This window comes from Magnolia sinica, chromosome 2, assembly GCF_029962835.1.
Source record: "Magnolia sinica isolate HGM2019 chromosome 2, MsV1, whole genome shotgun sequence".
In the NCBI taxonomy this organism is placed as follows: domain Eukaryota; kingdom Viridiplantae; phylum Streptophyta; class Magnoliopsida; order Magnoliales; family Magnoliaceae; genus Magnolia; species Magnolia sinica.
The window spans coordinates 135,578,153-135,597,257 of record NC_080574.1 but is presented as its reverse complement, the minus strand read 5'-3'; the positions used below and the strand labels follow the sequence as shown (position 1 = coordinate 135,597,257).

Here is a 19,105-nt window from a genome sequence, read left to right as displayed (position 1 = left end):
AAAAACACAAGAGGGCTATTAAAGGTGTGAGAGAGAGAGGGAAAGAGAGAAAGGAAGCTTGTGGAAGGGAGGCTATGTTCGTCAAGGTGATCTACCATATCTCAGCACTTCTATATCCTTGTAATCGGTGAGATCTCTCCATTTTTTCTTTTGTTTCTCTTACTGTTTATCCACTCCTGCGTGAGTGATGAAGGTTTGATCATAGCAAGGTGTGCTTGTGATCGGTTGTAACGTTCTACTTTATAGTGGATTGTTGATCTGGACAAGGTCCCGTGGTTTTTACCTCTTTGAGGATTTTTCACGTAAAAATCTCTTATGTGGTGTGTGGTTGATGCTTTAATTTATTTCATTGCTTTGTTATTCCATAATTTTAGTTTGTTCTGGAGGGCTAGATCCTAACGTTTTATGCAAGGCCCCCAACAAAATCTCCCCCTTTCCGACTCAGGAGGGATGCACCTTCTTCAAGTCAGCCTGGTTTCTACAAACCTCAAACTTGCCCTTGAGCAAAGCCTTGGTCATTGTGTTTAACCCATTATCGTTTGTGTGGACCTTCTCAAGTTGTAACACCTTCTGTTCCAAAGTATCCCTGATCCAGTGATACCGAATCTCTATGTGTTTTGACTTGGAATGCTGACTTGGATTCTTACTCAAGTGTATAACACTCTGACCATTGTAATAAACCACGTGCTACTCTTGCTTCAGGCTAAGTTCCTGTAGGAACATCTTCATCCAAAGCATCTCTTTACATACCTCTGTGACTGCAATGTATTCGGCCTCTGTCGTCGACAATGCTACGACCTTCTGTAGCTTACTCTGCCAAGAGACCGCTCTCCCTGCAAACTTGAACATGAACCCCGATGTAGACTTCCTGGAGTTTATGTCACCTGCTATATCTACATCTGTGTAGCCTTCTAACACAGGTTTTCCGTCACCATAGTATAGGCTCAACCTGGATGAACCTCTTAGATACCACAGTATCCATTTCACCGCTGCCTAATGTTCTTTACTAAGATTGGCAAGATACCGGCTGACAACACCAAATGCATATGCTATGTCTGGGCATATACACATAATAGCATACATCAAACTTCCTCCAGCTGACGCGTAGGGTATCTTCTACATCTCTTTCACCTCTGCCTTCGTCTTGGGACACTGCTTGTCGCTCAATCTGAAGTGACCATCCAGTGGAGTACTGACCGGTTTCGCTGCATTCATATTGATCCGCTCTAGGACTTTCTCAATATACCGCTCTTGTGACAGCCAAAGCTTCTTGCTGCTTCTGTCACAGATTATCTCCATTCCTAGGATTTGTTTAGCTGGGCCCAAGTCTTTTATCACAAACGACTTGCCCAACTCCTGTTTCAGCCTGTCGATTTTCTTGATATCTTTTCCCATGATGAGCATGTCATCAACGTATAACTGCAGAACTAAGAAATCACTATCTGAGAACTTACGTGTGAACACACAGTGGTCCGACTCCATTCTGTCATACCCATGTTGTAACATGAACGAGTCGAACTTCTTGTACCATTGTCGTAGAGCTTGTTTTAGCCCATACAAGCTCTTCCTCAGCCTACATACCATATGCTTTTTGCCTTTGACTTTGAACCCCGTTGGTTGGTGCATGTAGATTTCTTCTTTCAGGTCACCATGGAGGAAGACAGTTTTAACATCTAACTGCTCTATCTTCAGATCCATGTTAGCCACCAACCCAAGCAACACCTGTATGGATGTCATCTTCACCACTGGTGAGAATAGCTCCTCAAAGTCTATACCTTTCCTCTGACTGAACCCTTTCACCACAAGTCTGGCCTTGAATCTCGTCTGTGAATTCTTCTGCTCAACCTTCTTTCTGAACACCCACTTGTTGCTCAAAGCTTTCTTGCTCTTAGGTAGTTTCACCATGTCATAGGTGTGGTTCTTATATAAGGATTTCATCTCCTCTTGCATATCTTTCAACCACTCCCCTTTATGCTTGTCGACTAGGGCCTCAGAATAATCTTCTGGCTCTCCCCCATCAGTTAGCATAATGTACTCATGCGACGAGTACCTCTTGAACGGCTTTCTGTCCCTAGATGACCTCTTCACCTGTAGCTCAACAGGTAGATCAAGTGAGGACTGCTCCCCTGGTCCATCTTCTGAAGGAACTCCCTCATCTTCTGCACCTTGTTGTACTCTCCCGTCATCAAGCACCATGGGAGGAATAATCTAATCCATGTCTTCTAGCTCACCTGAACTAGGCTGGTTCTTCTCTGGCTTACCAATGTCTTCTATACATTAATTTTCAAAAAATACCACATCTTTGCTCCTGACGAGCTTCTTCTCGGTCGGATCCTATAACCTGTAACCGAACTTTTCATCACCGTACCCTAAGAACACACACTGCCTAATCTTTATATCGAGTTTGGACCTCTCGTCCTTTGGTACGTGAACGGATGCCCTGCATCCAAACACCCTGAGATGACTGTACGATGGATCCTGTCCAATCCACACCTTCTCAGGTACTTCTCCATTCAATGGGACTGATGGAGACCTGTTTATCAAATACACCTTCGTGTGCATTGCTTCTTCCCAGAATGTCTTGGGTAATTTCGCATGGGATAACATGCATCTGATTCTCTCAACAATAGTGCGATTCATTCGCTCTGCTACACCATTATGCTGGGGGGTCTTGGGAACAGTCTGTTATGTCGTATACCCAGAGACTTATAATACTCGTGAAAGTCGCCAATGTATTCACTACCATTGTCAGTGCGGATTCACTTCAATGATCTACCTGTCTCTCTCTCGACCATAGCATGAAATAATTTAAACACACCAAATACCTCGTCTTTGGATTTCAAAACATAAACCCAAACTCTCCTAGATGCATCATCTATAAAGGTAACAAAATACACTGCCCCACCCAAAGTTTTTATCCTTATAGGACCACAAACATAAGAATAAACTAAATTTAATGCATGCACTTTATTAACATGAGAAGCAAATTTAATAAATGAAACTCTATGCTGTTTCCCTGATAAACAATCAAGACAGGTTTTGAGAGGTGTACCTGTCACGTCTGGAAGGAGCCGCTTCCTCGCTAGTAGCTAAAGTCCTTTTTCACTCATGTGGCCTAGATGCCTATGTCACATGTCAATAGCTGAATCTTCCACTGTGTTCAATCCACCCTTGCACATACTGACACTTGCCTTATAAAGAGTGCAACACTTCTTTCCTCTGGCCACGATAAACAAACCATTGATGAGCTTCTATCGCCCACTAGCAAACCGGCTTTCATAGCCATCATCATCCAACCTTCTCGTTGACATTAAATTGAGGCGAAGGTCTGGGATATGCCTCACATCCCTGAGAACCAATGTGCAACTCACATCGGTCTTCACACAAATATCACCGATCCCTACAATCTTCGATATGCCAGAATTTTCCTTCTTCACGGTCCCATAGTCACCTGACCTGTAGCTTGTGAAGAAATTCCTTCGTGAAGTCGCATGAAACGAAACTCTCAAGTCTATCACCCAGTTAATGTCCTGACTCGTAGCTATGAGACATACATCGTGATCTGCTAAAAGAATAACTACAACGTCGCCATCTGAAGCGACCGCGGTGGAATCTAATTCATCTTCCTTCCTTTTTCCTTTTCATTTCTTGTCGTTCTTCTTACCACGACATTCATGCTTGTAGTGGCCCTTCTTGCCACAATTTCAGCAATCAACATCCTTTCTGTTACTCGACTTGCCTCTTGATTTATCTTGGGCCTTCCCGCCCTTCCTGTTCTTTCCTCTCCCCCGTTCCTGAGTTACAAGGGCCTCTTGATAAGTAGACCTCCGAGACTTCCTCTTTGTCTCCTCATTGAAGAGACAGTTAGTTATCTGTTCCATGGATATCTTTTTGTCTGGTGCGGAATTACTTAGAGACACCACCAATGTCTCCCAACTTCAGGCAACGAACTAAGCAATAGAAAAGCCTGTAATTCATCATCCAGGACCATCTTCATAGAGGAGAGTTGGTTCATTATATTGTTGACCTCATTCATGTGCTCGGCTATAAAACCATCATATTTTAACTTGAGATTTACAAGTCGCCTTATTAGAAAAATTTTATTATTAGCTGTCTTCCTCTCATACAGCCCTTCTAATTTCAGCCATAAGCTAACGGCTGAGGTCTCTGTAGACGCATGGTGGAACACAGAATCATTCAGCCATTGTCTAATAAACCCCACCGCCTTCCTGTCCATCTTCTTCCAATCATCATCAGACATATCCTTGGATTTTGCTGATATGCTTAAAATTGGAGAATATAGGTCCTTGCAATAAAGCAAGTCCTCCATCTTAGCTTTCAATATGGTCCAGTTAGAACCATTGAGGCTGATCATCCTTGATGAGTCACCTTCCATAATTCAAAACCGATCTTACCCGTTCAATGAACTTAGCTTTGATACCACTTTGTTGTTCCATAATTCTGGTTTGTTCTAGAGGGCTAGATCCAAAGGTTTTGTGCAAGGCCCCCAACAGATAGAGCCATCCCACTAAATGTATGTGGAAGGGCGACTGATCACTTGCAAATCGTCCATCTAAGTAACCCAATTGTGAGTACAAATAATTTAAAATATGATTGGATGACTCTAAATATTCAATAACTCCCCCTACAATCGATGGTAGAAAATAAAATTGTTAAGGGTTAAGTTTATGAGAGATATATGAATAAAATCAATGTACATTGTATTTTTAACTTGTGTAATTTCTACAACATAAACCATCCATGATATGGTTGAGCACATGGATGGGCCTGGTTGATACACCACCTTGCCACGATCTTTTCACACCTAGTGTGAAGTGATGGCTATACTCCAAGAAAATTTGCAGGACCCATCATGAGGATGGTTGGATTACTAAGCAGCATTGCACGTATCAGCATTTTAGAAACAATTGACATGTAGTGGGATTTTTTGTCCAAATAGCTCTGTACTAAGACATGGTCATGGCAAGAGTACGTCCTTTCCAAACATAAGTTTTTCTAGCCTAAAATCGCTCTTTCATTTTTTTTTTTATGATGAAAATGCGCATTTATCCCAACTACCTAATAGGGCTCTCGTTCCGAAAAGATATATGTTTTTTAAAGAGACCTGGGCCCCACCAAAAATTGAAATTCGACCCACTCCTTAGCTGATCTAATCTATTCATTTTAATCAGACAGCCGTGAACCCACAATAAGATTTTTTTTTCTTGTTTTCTTTTTACAGTTATATGTGGCTCATAACTACGCTAATGTTATGCATTAATTCTGAACGATTTTCTTCGGTGTAGTCCATTTGTGATGAGTTGCCTTCAAATTTGGACTGTTAACATGAAATTAAAACCCCTTACATATGGACGGGTTGGATTTACTTGATGATAATCCAGTGAGCCCACGTAAGATGTGGATGGGTTTAAAACATGAGGCCTTTCCACATGGGGGTTATTTGGCTGTTTTCTTCTTTATTCCTTAGTTTTTTTTTTTCATGAATAGAATAATGGTGTTTTTTGGTTCCTTTTATTCTGTCTTTCTTTTTCTTTTCTTTTTTTATAAATATAAATGATGAGAGTTTGTGAAAGAGAAGGGGTTATGTAATAATACTGGCCCAACTTTGATGTCAAAATTTATCACAATGTTTAGAATTAATGCACTTAGTGTAGTTGTGAGGTATAGAGAACTTCGAATAGAAAACTGGAAAAATTTTCTTTTGAGTTTACGGTTGTCTGATTAAAATGAGTAGATTAGATCAACCAAGAAGTGGGGCAAATATTTGTTTTCTGGCGATATGTTCTTTTAAAAAAAAATATTACTACTTTTAATACAAGAGCTTGCAGTTCATGGGACAAATGCCTCCGGTACAAGGGACAACGGTGGCATAAAATCATTTGTCTTCTAAAAATGAAAAAATAATTTCATGGCCAAACAGTCTGAATAGCCATAACATATTTTAAAACAGTCTGAATAGCCATAACATAATTTCAAACAGTCTGAATAAGCCATAACATATTTTCAAACAGTCTGAATAGCCATAACATATAGACAAATGATTTTCAGACAACGGTGGCATAAAATCATTTGTCTTCTAAAAATGAAAAAATAATTTCATGGCCAAACAGTCTGAATAGCCATAACATATTTTCAAACAGTCTGAATAGCCATAACAGTCTGACCAAGAAGTGGGACAAGAGCCATATATTTTATGTTTTCTTTGCCTCACGGTCCATTTGTGTTATGATCCACCAAAACAGTCTGAATAGCCATAACATGGGCCAAACTCAGAGAAACTGGACACACATTGCTCTAGTCTTGCTTTGATCCAGGCTACGTGGGTCCCAGCCAAGTGGGGACATGTTTAACATCTAACCACTTCATCAAACAATACTTTCTGTGTAGATAAGATACATCAAAATCAAATATGGTCCGTTTCTTTTTGCCGTTCATTTGCTTTAACATGCTGATCATATATTTCTAGTTTTGCTACATGTATACAGGAAGTCCTCCTTTCATTTCACGTTTCAATTAGGATGGTCCACCTAGTGGTCCCTGCTCTGGATGGAAACAGGCTCAAGACACACCTATATTGGATAAGAGGATCTTATCCATCTGAACATTGGCCTTCAAAGCGTTGGAGTCCTGATTGGAGCCAAACACCTCACACGTGTCATATTATTAAGATGGAAACCGCGTTTAAAAACCTTGAAAACAAGTCCTCTTAGCAGTAAGAAACTACGGGGAAAATCCAACAGCTAGTTTTCAAGAACCGGGCCAAAGTGACTTGCACCACGTGTGAAAGAACAAGATCCATGCCGTCTATCATGTGCGCTGCCCCTTTTTCACCCGGAAAACTAAAAAGCAGATCAGTCCAAAACCAAAGTAGGACAAATCATAACAAATTAAGAGTTGAAATGGGACGGCAACCGTTAATTTTGTGTGGGTCCCACCATTGTTTATTTAAGCCATCCAATCCATTCATATGACTCTTTTCACAGACATGAAGGTTAAATTTCTAAAGATCAAGCTAATATGAAGCTCAAGTGGTGAGGCCCACCTGAATTTTGGATCAGTATAATTTTGAAGGTCAATATCTAACGAGGGTGGCGCACCTGATCAACGTGTTGGATCTAATAAACATAAAATCCTCCATCCACGTCAGCAGCGAAACGCAAACCATTTCATTTCCGGGACTTTCCAAAACCGTATCATACATGGCGAAACGAGATCGGATTGCTTACTCTCATCGTACTGAGTAAACTCAGTTGGGCCCACCGTGAAATTATGTGTCCGTTTTTTAAACTCATTTAAGGGGTTGATTCCAAAATCAAAGCATATCCAAAGCTTACGTGGATCATACCAAAAGAAACAGTGTTAATAATGATTTCCACCGTTGAAACCATCCTAGGCTCCACATTGATGTTTATTTGTCATCTAACCTGTTCATAAGATTTAAAAAAACATGGATGAAGGGAAAAAATAAATATATGCTTGATCCAAAACTTATTTGGCCCTTAAGAATTTTTCAACGGTAGATGTTCATTTCACACTGTTTACGTGGCGTGGTCCATTCAATATTTGGATATGCTTCATTTTTTTTTAAAAAAGGCCTAAAATTATCTAGTAAAATAGATGAAAGGAGTAGATAAATTATAAAAACCTAAATGGACCCCACAGAGTCTACTCACTACGCTTGGCCTATTGAGTTACTCACTACCGATCGGAAACGGATTGGCTACTCCCCCTGACACCAGCCAATGGCTGGTGGTCGGTGCTCTGTGGGCCCCACTATGATGTATGTGTTTCATCCATGCCGTCCATATATTTTTAAATATTATTCTACGGTATGATACAAAAAATGAGATATATCCCAATATTAAGTGGACCACATAGTAGGAAAAATTGTTGAATGAGCGTCGACCATTAAAAAACATTTTGGGGCCATAAAAGCTTTGGATCAAGTTGATTTTTGTTTTTTTCCCTTCATCTGGGCCTGTATGACCTAATCAACATATTGGATGTCAAATAAACAGTACAGTGGGCCTTAGGAGGATTTTAATGGTGGATATCCAATCACTATTGTTTTCATGTGGTGTGGTTCAAATGAGATTTATATTCCTCTAATTTTCGGCCTAGATCCATAAAATGATCTTTTAAAATGGATTAACGGAATGGATGAAATATATACATCATGGTGGGGTTCACAGAGCACCGACCACCAGCCACGGGGCTGGTGCCAGGGGGAGTAGCCAATCCGTTCCCCTAACAATCTGCTTCCCGGCAAAACCCAATTACGCGTAGACGCGGATTTACTGCGAAAACCTTTAGCAGGAAATTCCTGCGCTTGAAACTTAGGTGGGGTCTACCGTGAATTTTTTTTTCAGAAATCCACTCCGTCCATACGTTTTGGGAGCTCATTTTAGGAGTTGAAACCAAAATCGAGCACAATACAAGACTAAGGTGAGCCGTACGAAAGGAAAAGGTAGTTAGGAAAATTCTTACCGTTGAAACCTCCCTAGGTTCGAAAGTGATGTTTAAATGCCATCCATACCGTTAATAACGTCATTTTTACTGGGATGAACTGAAAACACAAATAATATCATGATTCAAAACTATTTTGGCCCCAGGAATATTTCAACTGTAGATGTTCAATTATCACATTTTCGGCCCACTTAAGCATTGGATACGGTTCATTTTTGGCTTAGTATCCTAAAATGAACTCAAAAAACGGATGGATGGAGAGGATTTCTCACAAATACGACAGTGGGCCCCACCTGGGTTCCCAGCGCAGAAACTTCCTGCGAAAGTCTTTCGCAGGAAATCCGAGTCCAATTTTCAATCCGTTGGTTAATGACACGTGTCATGCTCTAAACTACAAACTACATATTGACCGTCTAAACTTCATTGGCTGCAAAATTAGAAACTTTCTTTTATCACCTATTTACTTATTAACTTTCCAAATAGAATCTGGATTTTTCTAAAATCAAAATAAAAGGGAAGCCTCCTTCCATCCTCTCTCCAACAAAAACCCTCTGTGCTTAGTCTCTCTTTCATTCAATACCTCAGAACCCCTTCTCTCTCTCTCTCTCTCTCTCTCTCTGAATTCAGCAAAGAATGGAAGCCGACTGGAGTAATCTGTTGATGTTAGCAGAGGTGGCAGCTTCTGCTTCCCCTCTTCTCCCCACATTCACCATCATCCCATCCAACAACAGGAAGAAGAGGAAGCTGAATGACCACAGAAACAAGAAGCAGACTCCCCGCAACACGTCTTACCAGAACCTCTGCATTGCAAAACCATCTCCACCTGATTGGATCGAGACCCAATTCCAATTGAAAGCAACGAGTCTCATATGGGTCTGTGATAAACTTCTCAAACCCAGCGACACCAGACCTCGTCAAAACCGTCTCCTCCTTCCCACATCATTAATCAGCCACACCCTCCTTCCTGCACTTACACCCCACCAAACATCCAAGCTGATAACTGACGGTGGGATTGATGGTGTTACACTCGACCATAAGGGTCGACATTGGATCACGCGCTTCAACTACTGGAGATCATCTGGATGCTATACCTTGAATGGCAGTTGGACCGAGTTGGTTGATGCAAACGAGTTACGTGCTAATTTCCATACTGTCCGCGTTTGGGTTTTTTATTATGGGCCTCAAAATCAAGAACTGGGTTTTATTGTACACAACAAAGAGGATTGAAGAAAAAATTATCTTAAATCATCCAATATCAATTGTATATATACATGTTTTTTAATCAATGATATATAGCAGTTTCTCTTTCCATTCTTTTATGTTATCATCAACGGTAGAGATTTTTCTGTAACTTTATATGGTTTCTATTATCATAGATAAAGGAAGCTGGATTTTCAGAAAGTACATTACACGTCCGTTTTCCAAATAGGGCCCACTACTCACATCCATATTGCTTCATGAAGTGGTTTGGACCTTCCAAGATTCTTGTATTGTTCATGACAGGGATGTCCGTTTTACAAATAGGGCCCACTTCTCACATCTGCTGACACTTTTACTTCACTTCTCACTTTTTCATAAAGTGCGGTCCACTTGAGTTTTTGATCTATCTCGATTTGGGATTGATGACAAAACTTGAGTCGGAAAAATGGATGAACGGAGTGGATTTCTCGCAAGGTGGTCCCACCTATTTTTCCACCGTGGCAACTTCCCATGGGTTACCGTTTGCGGCCGTTTATCCGGTTGAAACAGAAGCAGCTTGTGAACGCCAATTACATTCTCGATCGGTTTCTCACACTGCCAGTGGAGAGACTCTAAGGGACCCACCATGATGTATGTGCCTTATCCACACCATCCATCCATTTTGGATCTCTATTTTATGGCATTATCTTAAAAATGAGGCGGAGCCAGATCTCTGGTGGACCACACCATAGGAAAAAACTTCCTAGGGCCCATTCTAATGTTCATTTTCCATCCAACATGTTAATTAGGTCAATGAAAACAAAAATACGAAGTTCATCCAAAAGTTTTGTGACCCCAAGAAGTTTTTAATGGTGGCAGATTAATCACCGCTTTATCCTGTGCCCTCGTCCACCTTCATTTTTCGCTCATGCCCTTAAAAATGGATGGGCGGCATAGATAAGATACATACATCATAGTGTGGCACACAGAGCACTCGCTATTGTTAGCCTCAACATGCAGTCTGCGTCTGCGGACTGTGTTTATACCAGCATGAACGGACTCTATCTAGTATCATGGTGGGTCCACGAGCACTCGATCAGCATGCAATCTAAGAACTTTTCAACTGTATGCTTTCAATCCACAGTTTTATGCATTTTATTTTTAAATAAAAAATAAAAACAAGTCAATAGTTGAGTTGGTAGCGAAATTCTTAGTTGAGAGAGAGGTTTAGGGATCGATTCTTGAAGTGGTAATAATAAATTTTTTATTAAAAATCATAAAAAAAATCAAATTCAGGATAAGGGAGGATGTGCTCATCCTATCGGAAGCCTAAAGTAAAAGGAAGAGGAAATTCTAAGAAGGCTCGATCAGGTAAGTTCTAATCGTTAGATCTTTTTAACTTTTTATTATGTTGTTAATTTCTTCTTAATATATACAATGGATGGCGTGGATCATCCACACCATCATTGTATAGGTGTGTAGAGTCAATTTTAATAAAGTGATGTTTTTATGATTTCGGTCTAATTAGTAATATTTTAGGAATAAATTAAATGGATGGAATCTGATTGTGCTAAGATAGATCTGTACGAATCATATGATCCTTAAGGTCAAAATATACAAGGGCCATAATTTTTAGATCAATCTAATAATCAGATAGGCCACATTAGTCAGATCTAAAAGTGTTTAATAAAGGAATCTTAGATTTTTGCGCAAGTGTTGGTATCACTTAGCGTAAAAAGTCGAGATGGGCCATCGGTGTATGTGTGGTTAGATTCACACCATCCATCTAATGTGTGGAGGCAAAACATGATAATACCTCAAGAATTTGAATGATCTGACCATCCGATGGACCACCCCGATCAAGTAATTATCATTCAATTTTATAATCTTAAAAAGGAGAAAAAATGTAATAGAAATTTTAATTATTTAATTATTTAGGATCTGGCCACCTAAGATGTTAATCAGAGGTGGGCCCCACCATGTAATAAAAACATATGAATAATAATGTTGTTGATATAATTGATAGGACCCCGGAATTCAAATCAACCTAATTACATTGCAGAGTCAATATTACCAAACTCAGGTGAGTAACCCAACTTGTTTTATAATTCATTAAAATTAAAATAAATCATTGTGATTGTTTGATTGATTTACTGGTTTGAATATTTTGATATGATAATTGTACGATAAATTTATATGTGAATATTTTAATCGAGACAACTATGCCAAATATGAAAAATATGCATTTACATATCATCCCTCATTCATTGCATTGCATAATGCATGGTCGATCCTAGGGGCCCTCCCTAGAAGAAATGTCGATCCTGGTAGAGCATTACCAGATGTGAGCTATGCACAAGCCTAGCGAAATGTATAAACCTACCTAATGGGTGGATGTAGGTTGATGATCTCCAACCCAAGCAAATGGACAATCATCACATCTGATGTATTCATACACCATTTTACATCATTGTACATGTATTTTTGTATTATTTTAATTGATATGATTATGAACCATGCTGGGTTATATCACTAAGCCTGGCCAGCTTATATTTTTTATTGATGGAAAAACCGTACAGATGTGAATGAGGGTGGGCCGGTGGCTCAAAAATAGGAATATGTGGTCAAGCCAGAAAGGACTTAAGGGACACGTGACCCTACTTGACAAAAGAAGAAGTTGCAGCCTTAGACTAGTCATGATATTTTTACTTTAATTATATTTAATTTTCTTAGATTGTAAATTAATTCTTTCAAGTTGTTGGATATGTTTATTTTATTTCATAAGATCTCAATTGAGAGGGTCATTAGTTATGTTTATGATTAATTATTGGAATAAATGATCGTTTCTTATTTTTGAAATGTTGTTGAGTATGAATGGAATGTAAATTTACAGTAGAGCTAGTAGGTAAATGAATAATTGTATAATTGAATGAAATTAGTACACTCAGTGTACGTGTCATGGGCCGAAACTCGGGTCTGAGGGTGCACACTCTGTACTCGAATTTCGGAGCGTGACAACCAAAGATGCAATCTAAGTCCACCGACTGTTTTACCAAAGATAGACGGACTCTATCTAGTGTCACGGCAGGCCCACAAGCACAAGATGCGGTAGCCTAGCATTCAATCCGCTTCATGACCGTGTTCTACCAAAGACGAAAGGATTTGGACGGATTCTACTCTATCCAAAGATATCATGGCGGGGCCCACAGGCACTCGATCTTTGGTAGCCTCAAGTATGCAATCCGCGTCCGCGGACTGTGTTCTACCCTCATGGACGGACTCTATATGTCACCAGGCTCTGTAGACCCACCATGATGTATGGGTTTTACTCACGCCCCTGACACGGGTGATGGTCGGTGCTCTGTGGGCCCCATCATGATGTATGTGTTTCATCCATTCCGTTTATCCATTTTTAAAGATCATATTAGGGCTTGATACCAAAAATTAGAGGGATATAAATCTCATTTGGACCACACCAGAAAACAATAGTTATTGGATATTCACCATGAAAATCCTCTTAAGGCCCTACTGTCTGTTTATTTGACATCCAATCGGTTGATTAGGTCATATAGGCCTATATGAAAGTAAAAAACAAAGATCAGTTTGATCCAAAACTTTTATGGCCCCCAAATGGTTTTTAATGGTCGATGTTCATTCAACATTGTTTCTAACGTGGTCCACTTGAGATTTGGATATATCTAATTTTTAGTCTCATACATAAAATGATCTGAAAAATATATGGACGGCATGGATTAAACACATACATCATGTTGGGGCACACAAAGCATCGACCACCAGCCAATGGCTGGTGGCAGGGGAGAGTAGCCAATCCGTTTCCGTTTTATTCATACCGTCCATTTACTTTTTCAGGTCATCTTAGACTAATATCCTAGAAAATCCATCAGGTGGACCCTACTACAGAAAACTGCAGTGTTAATGACACCAACCGTTGGAATCTTCCTAGGGCCCACCCTGATATTTATTTGACATCCGATCCGTTCATAAGGTAACATAGAACTCTGATGAAAGGAAAACACAAATAAGATAACTTTATCAAAACTTCCGCAGCTCCCAATAACTTTTCAACTGTATGCTTTCAATCCACAGTTTTATGCCCACTTGACCCTTGGATCTACGCTCATGCCCTAAAATGAGCCTGCAAAATAGATACACTGCGTGAATTAAACCCATACATCCCAGTGGCCCCACAGAGCCCCTACTTAGACGGAAGTCGATTGCATAGTGAGTTACTCTGTGAGGTCCACCATGATTTATGTATTTTATCTGCTCTACCCATCCATTTTATCATATAATTTTAGGGATTGAGACTAAAAATGAAGCATATAAAATGTTTAAATGGACCACACCACATGAAACAATTGAATTGAACTTCTACCATTGAAAATTTCTCGGGGGCACAGAAGTTTTGGATCAAGTTTATATTTGTGTTTTCCGTTCATCCATGTCTGTATGATCTTATGAACAGGTTGGATGACAAATACACATCACTGTAGGGCCTAACAAGGTTTCAACGGTGGAAATCATTATCCCCATTGTTTTGTGTGGTATGATCCCCTTGATCTTTGGATATGCTTTAATTTTGGGCTCAACCCCTTAAATTATATGAAAAAAACGGATGGACGTCATGCATAGACCACATACATTTAAGGTGGGGCCAACTGAGTTTACTCAGTAGGATAAGAGTGTACTCCGATTTCTACATAGACCGGACACTGGCTACTGACCCCAACATCAGCCGGCAAGCTGATGTCAAAGCTTTGTGGGCTCCTCCATGATGTATGTGTTCCATCCAAGCTGTTCATCCATTTTTCCAGCTTATTTTAGTGGATTATCCTAAAAATGAGAAAGATCCAAAACACAGTTGGACCACACCACAGTAAAACAGTTTTGATTGATCTTCCACTATTAAAAACTTCCTAGGACCTACTGTAATGTTTATTTACCATCCAATTGTCCATAAGGTCATACAGATATTGATGAAGAGAAAAAATGGATATGAGATTGCTCCCAAACTACTGTAGACCCAAAATGTTTTCAATTGTAAGTGTTTAATCTCCACCGTTTCCTTTGGTATAATCCACCTAAGAGTTGGAATTACCTCATTTTAGGGCTCATGCCCTGAAATAAGCTTGCAAACTGAATAAGCAGTGCGGACAAAACACATTTCATGGTGGAGCTTAGAAAGCTTTGATACCAGCTCGCTTGAGGCGTTCAATCTGCCTCATTTTAGGGCCCGCGCTTGAGCGTTTGATCTGCCTCATTGCAAACTGGATATACAGTGTGGATAAAACAAATGCCCTAAAAAAAGCTTGCAAACTTGATGAACGATGTGGATAAAACACATATGTCATGGTGTAGCTTACAAGCCTTTGACACCAGCTAAGTGGCCGGTCTGGGGTAAGTAGCCAGACCGCCTGCACTAAACCTGGAATGGCCGGAGGTGGAGTGGCTAGTGGTTGAGCTATATCATGATGTATGTGTTTTATCCAAGCTATCCATTCATTATTTTCCAGATTATTTTAGGGCTTGGTCCCAAAAATAAGGCAAATTTAAATATCAGGTGGACCACACTATAGGAAAATAGATTATATATCCACCAATAAAAATCTCTTATGCCCATCATAATGTTTGTTTAACATCCAACCTGTTGATAAAGGGAAAAAAATAAATATCACCTTGATCCAAAACTTTTGTGGCTCCAGAAGTTTTTAATGGTGACATGGCTTTCTGTAATGTCATCCACTTGAGATTTAGATGTACTTATTTTTGACCTCATGCCATAAAATGATCTAGAAAAATGGATGGATGGTGTGGATGAAGCACATACATCATGGTGGGTCCCACAAGGCACCAACCACTAGCCATTGGCTGGTGGCAGGTTATTGGCCAATCCGCGTCAATTCTGAATCCAATGGAGTTCTGCACGTGGCCTCCATGTAAAAACGTGTGTCCGTTCATGTGCAAGAAGGTAGCAGGACTGATGTACAAGCTGCACGTGGAGCTCGGCTAGCTGTATTCACACATAGGTAGAACTGTACATGAATTGAGCTAGCTCGGTTAATTCGCTCAACTCAACTCGAAAACGTTAGGTTCGACTTGGTTCAAAACTGAGTCAAGCTGATTTTTTTAGCTTAAAAAATTTTTGAACTAAGTTCGAGCTTGCCCAAGCTTGACTCGACTCGGATTGAACCCAACTCGATTCAAACTTAGATCAAGCCATTTGGATGACTCAATTACTTTGATAATCATTGTTGCTCACTAAGTGTTTGATGAAATGACTCAACGAAGTGTGGCGGGTGGCAAAGAAGGTACGTAAATGAAACAAATTGTAACATTCCATTTCTTTTAACGGTGGGTTCCACTGTTGCCGTTGGTGTGGCCCACCTGAACTGTAGATGACCCTCATTTTTGGGCACATGCCCTAACTTTGATGGGCAAAACTGATGAACGGTGTGGATTTGTCACATCACTCTCGTGGGGCCCATTCTCAAAAAAAAAAAAATAAAGCCCCTCTCCTCCACGACTCCTTTTCTTTCCCACTTCTCCGCGGTACGGTTGCGGATGTGAACCCATTCACCATGCATGATGTCATCATGGTAGGACCCACTAATCAATCTAAACCGTCCAATGAACTCCCAACCCACTAAACTCACCTGATATTATTTTTATACCTCATTTCTCATGCTACCTATAGAAAACCATAGAGAAAATCACAAAATAAAGATTGTGAGAAGAAAAGAGATATCAGGAGAAGGGAGAGTATCCGTGAGGGTTCAATATCGAGTTCATGACTCACTGACTCAATCCCCAATGATGTGTTGTCAGTTTTTTCAGAATCCCTTGCAACTATTCTAGAGAAAGAGAGATCCTGAGTGGAGGTAACGTATATCAAGCCGTTCCACCAAATTGACTCAGCTCGCCGAGTATGGGCTAACCTGAAGATCCTTCTATAACATCTGATTTTTATGGAGATGGACGCATTTATATGTAGTTCTACTTTCCAATTCAGGTCGAGTTCAGAGTTGGTCAATCCAAGTTAGTACATGTAGAAATCAGCATCTCTTCAGATTATTTTCCTCCCATCATACTATTTTTCCATAGCAGGTAGGTGATCATTTCCTATTAAAAATTTCATAAGTAATTGCCTTATATAATCTAGACATTGAGATATTCTTTATTTAACTAAACCAATGTAAATATTATTATTATTTTTCATTTTATATTATCTAAAGGTAATAATGAATATTCATTATGTGAACATAGACATTATATCTATCGTATTTTCTTGTAAGTTAGATGCATTTTATGTGAACTATTTTTTAATGCAATGATTCTCACGAGTGCTCTGCTTAGGGTCATTCCTGAAATGATCAGCACGGCACGGGTGCTCTGCCCAGGGTCATTTCAAAAAGGGTCGACACGGGTGCTCTGCCCTGGGTGATTCCTTAAAAGGATCAATACACATGGATGCACTGCCCTGAGCTTTTGTCCTTAAAAGGTTATATCGGTACTCTGTCGGGGGTTATACCTTGAAAGGATTAACACCGGTGCTTTGCCGTGGGTCATCCCCTAAAAGGATCAGCACACATGAGTGTTTTGTCCACTCCAAATCTTAGTATTTTTTATAAAAGCTATGGTAAAAATTTATTCATTTCATATTCATAAATGTCAAATTATTAACTATGATTTTATATCTAATGTTCACCTTATTTTGATTAATATGTCGAGGTTAAATTTGGTAATAATTGTGAGACTTTCAACTTGGGATTGATGTGATCCTATTGAGTTGTCAACTCATTATGTTTTAACCGTTTCAGGTTATGAATATTTTGAAGATGCAGGGTACTACTATTAGTAGTGGAGCATGGAATGTGGTTGGATGCACGTGGCATGTCATTCTACATAGGATAAATTTTATTTTATTTTAGAACTCTGAATGTAGTAATGTTTGACTTGATTTTCTTACTTCAAGTTAAGTTAAATAATTATGTATCGATGTAATAACAGATTGTGTAATTAGTTATCTTAGTTTGTGTTTAGATTTTAAAGCTTTGGGCTATGGTGGGAAAAAAATGAAATGCATATGAAATTGACATACTTTATCTTTTTATTTTTTTATTTTTTTATATGTCACGGGTCTGGAATTCGGGTCCTGGACACCCTATTCGGGTACCCGAATTTTGGGGCGTGACAAGTTGGTATCAGAGCCAGGTTGATCTTAACATTGGACCTAAAATAGAGATTTAACTCTAAGTCTTCCTAAATGGTCTTAACTAGGAGATGAAAAATTTAGAATACATACGTATGACATTTTAATCTATTATAATATAATACTTAGATCCCATTTAGGCTGTATATTAACATACAAAATCAAATATGGACGTTAGGAATTTTTTGAGAATTTTTCTAACTATTTCTTGGGTTGGGCAGTAATAATTAATATAAAATGTTTGACTTTGAAAAATCATAACTATTTAACTAAAACTCCAATTGAGGTGATTCAAAAACTCAATTGAAGCTTAATAAGTATAATTTTAAGAAAAATAAATAAAAATTAAAAATACTGACCGTTGATATATGTGTTTGAGGTTAAGATAAACCTATCTAGAAATCATCCAAATCTGGACAGTGCATACTCTCTGAAATTTTATAAATTTTACAGGTGTCAAAATATTATAAAATTTTACAGGGGTATAGTAGACTTATATATATTTATATATAAAAAAATTTAAGTTAAAATAATGTCTAAAAATATCAAAAATATCAATTAGAATAGCACCCTTATGACTAGAAATTTCTGCACATAGTTCTAAACTACATTTTAGTTCAACTTCTCTTAAATCTTCATGTATCTACATTGAACCATCTAATTTCTTATAATATTAAAATTATTCAGTAAAATTCATAATTCCCTTTTATTTATCATAGGCTATGACGGATCAAAGTATGAACTTCGGGGCCGCATCGGAGACTCAAGTACCCGGTGCAGCCAGGCAAGGAGCAATTATTGAAAAGATCCTCCAAGCGATGGAAGGATTTGCCTCATTTATGGGAACACAAGTGCTTATAACTCAATCTCAGGAGCAGACTCAAGTGACACATGTAGCCCCTGAAGGGACGGGGTCCTTGTTGGAAAAGTTTAAGAGGCAGAGACCGCCTACGTTTAAAGGTGGGCCTGACCCAAGTGAAGCTGAGGGTTGGAAAAGGCAGATGGAGAAAATTTTCTCAGCTATGAGATGTAACGAGCAACAAAAGGCTGAATTAACAATATATATGTTGGAAGGAGAAGCCGATCATTGCTGGGAATCTACGACCAGGGAGAACCTGCGAATAGAAAGGTGGACATGGACCAATTCTGCACAAAATTTGAAAATAAATACTTTTCAGCTTATGTGCGTGCTTAAAAGGTTAAAAAATT

General features: G+C 39.2%; 1 protein-coding gene across 1 annotated transcript; it reads left to right on the top strand.

The window, feature by feature from the left end:
• Window positions 1–9,120: 9,120 nt before the first annotated feature.
• On the top strand, window positions 9,121–9,714 carry LOC131228126 (putative B3 domain-containing protein At3g49610). Its single transcript, XM_058223959.1, has one exon. The coding sequence runs from the start codon at window positions 9,121–9,123 to the stop codon at window positions 9,712–9,714; it is 594 nt and encodes a 197-aa protein (XP_058079942.1).
• The last annotated feature ends 9,391 nt before the right edge of the window (window positions 9,715–19,105 follow it).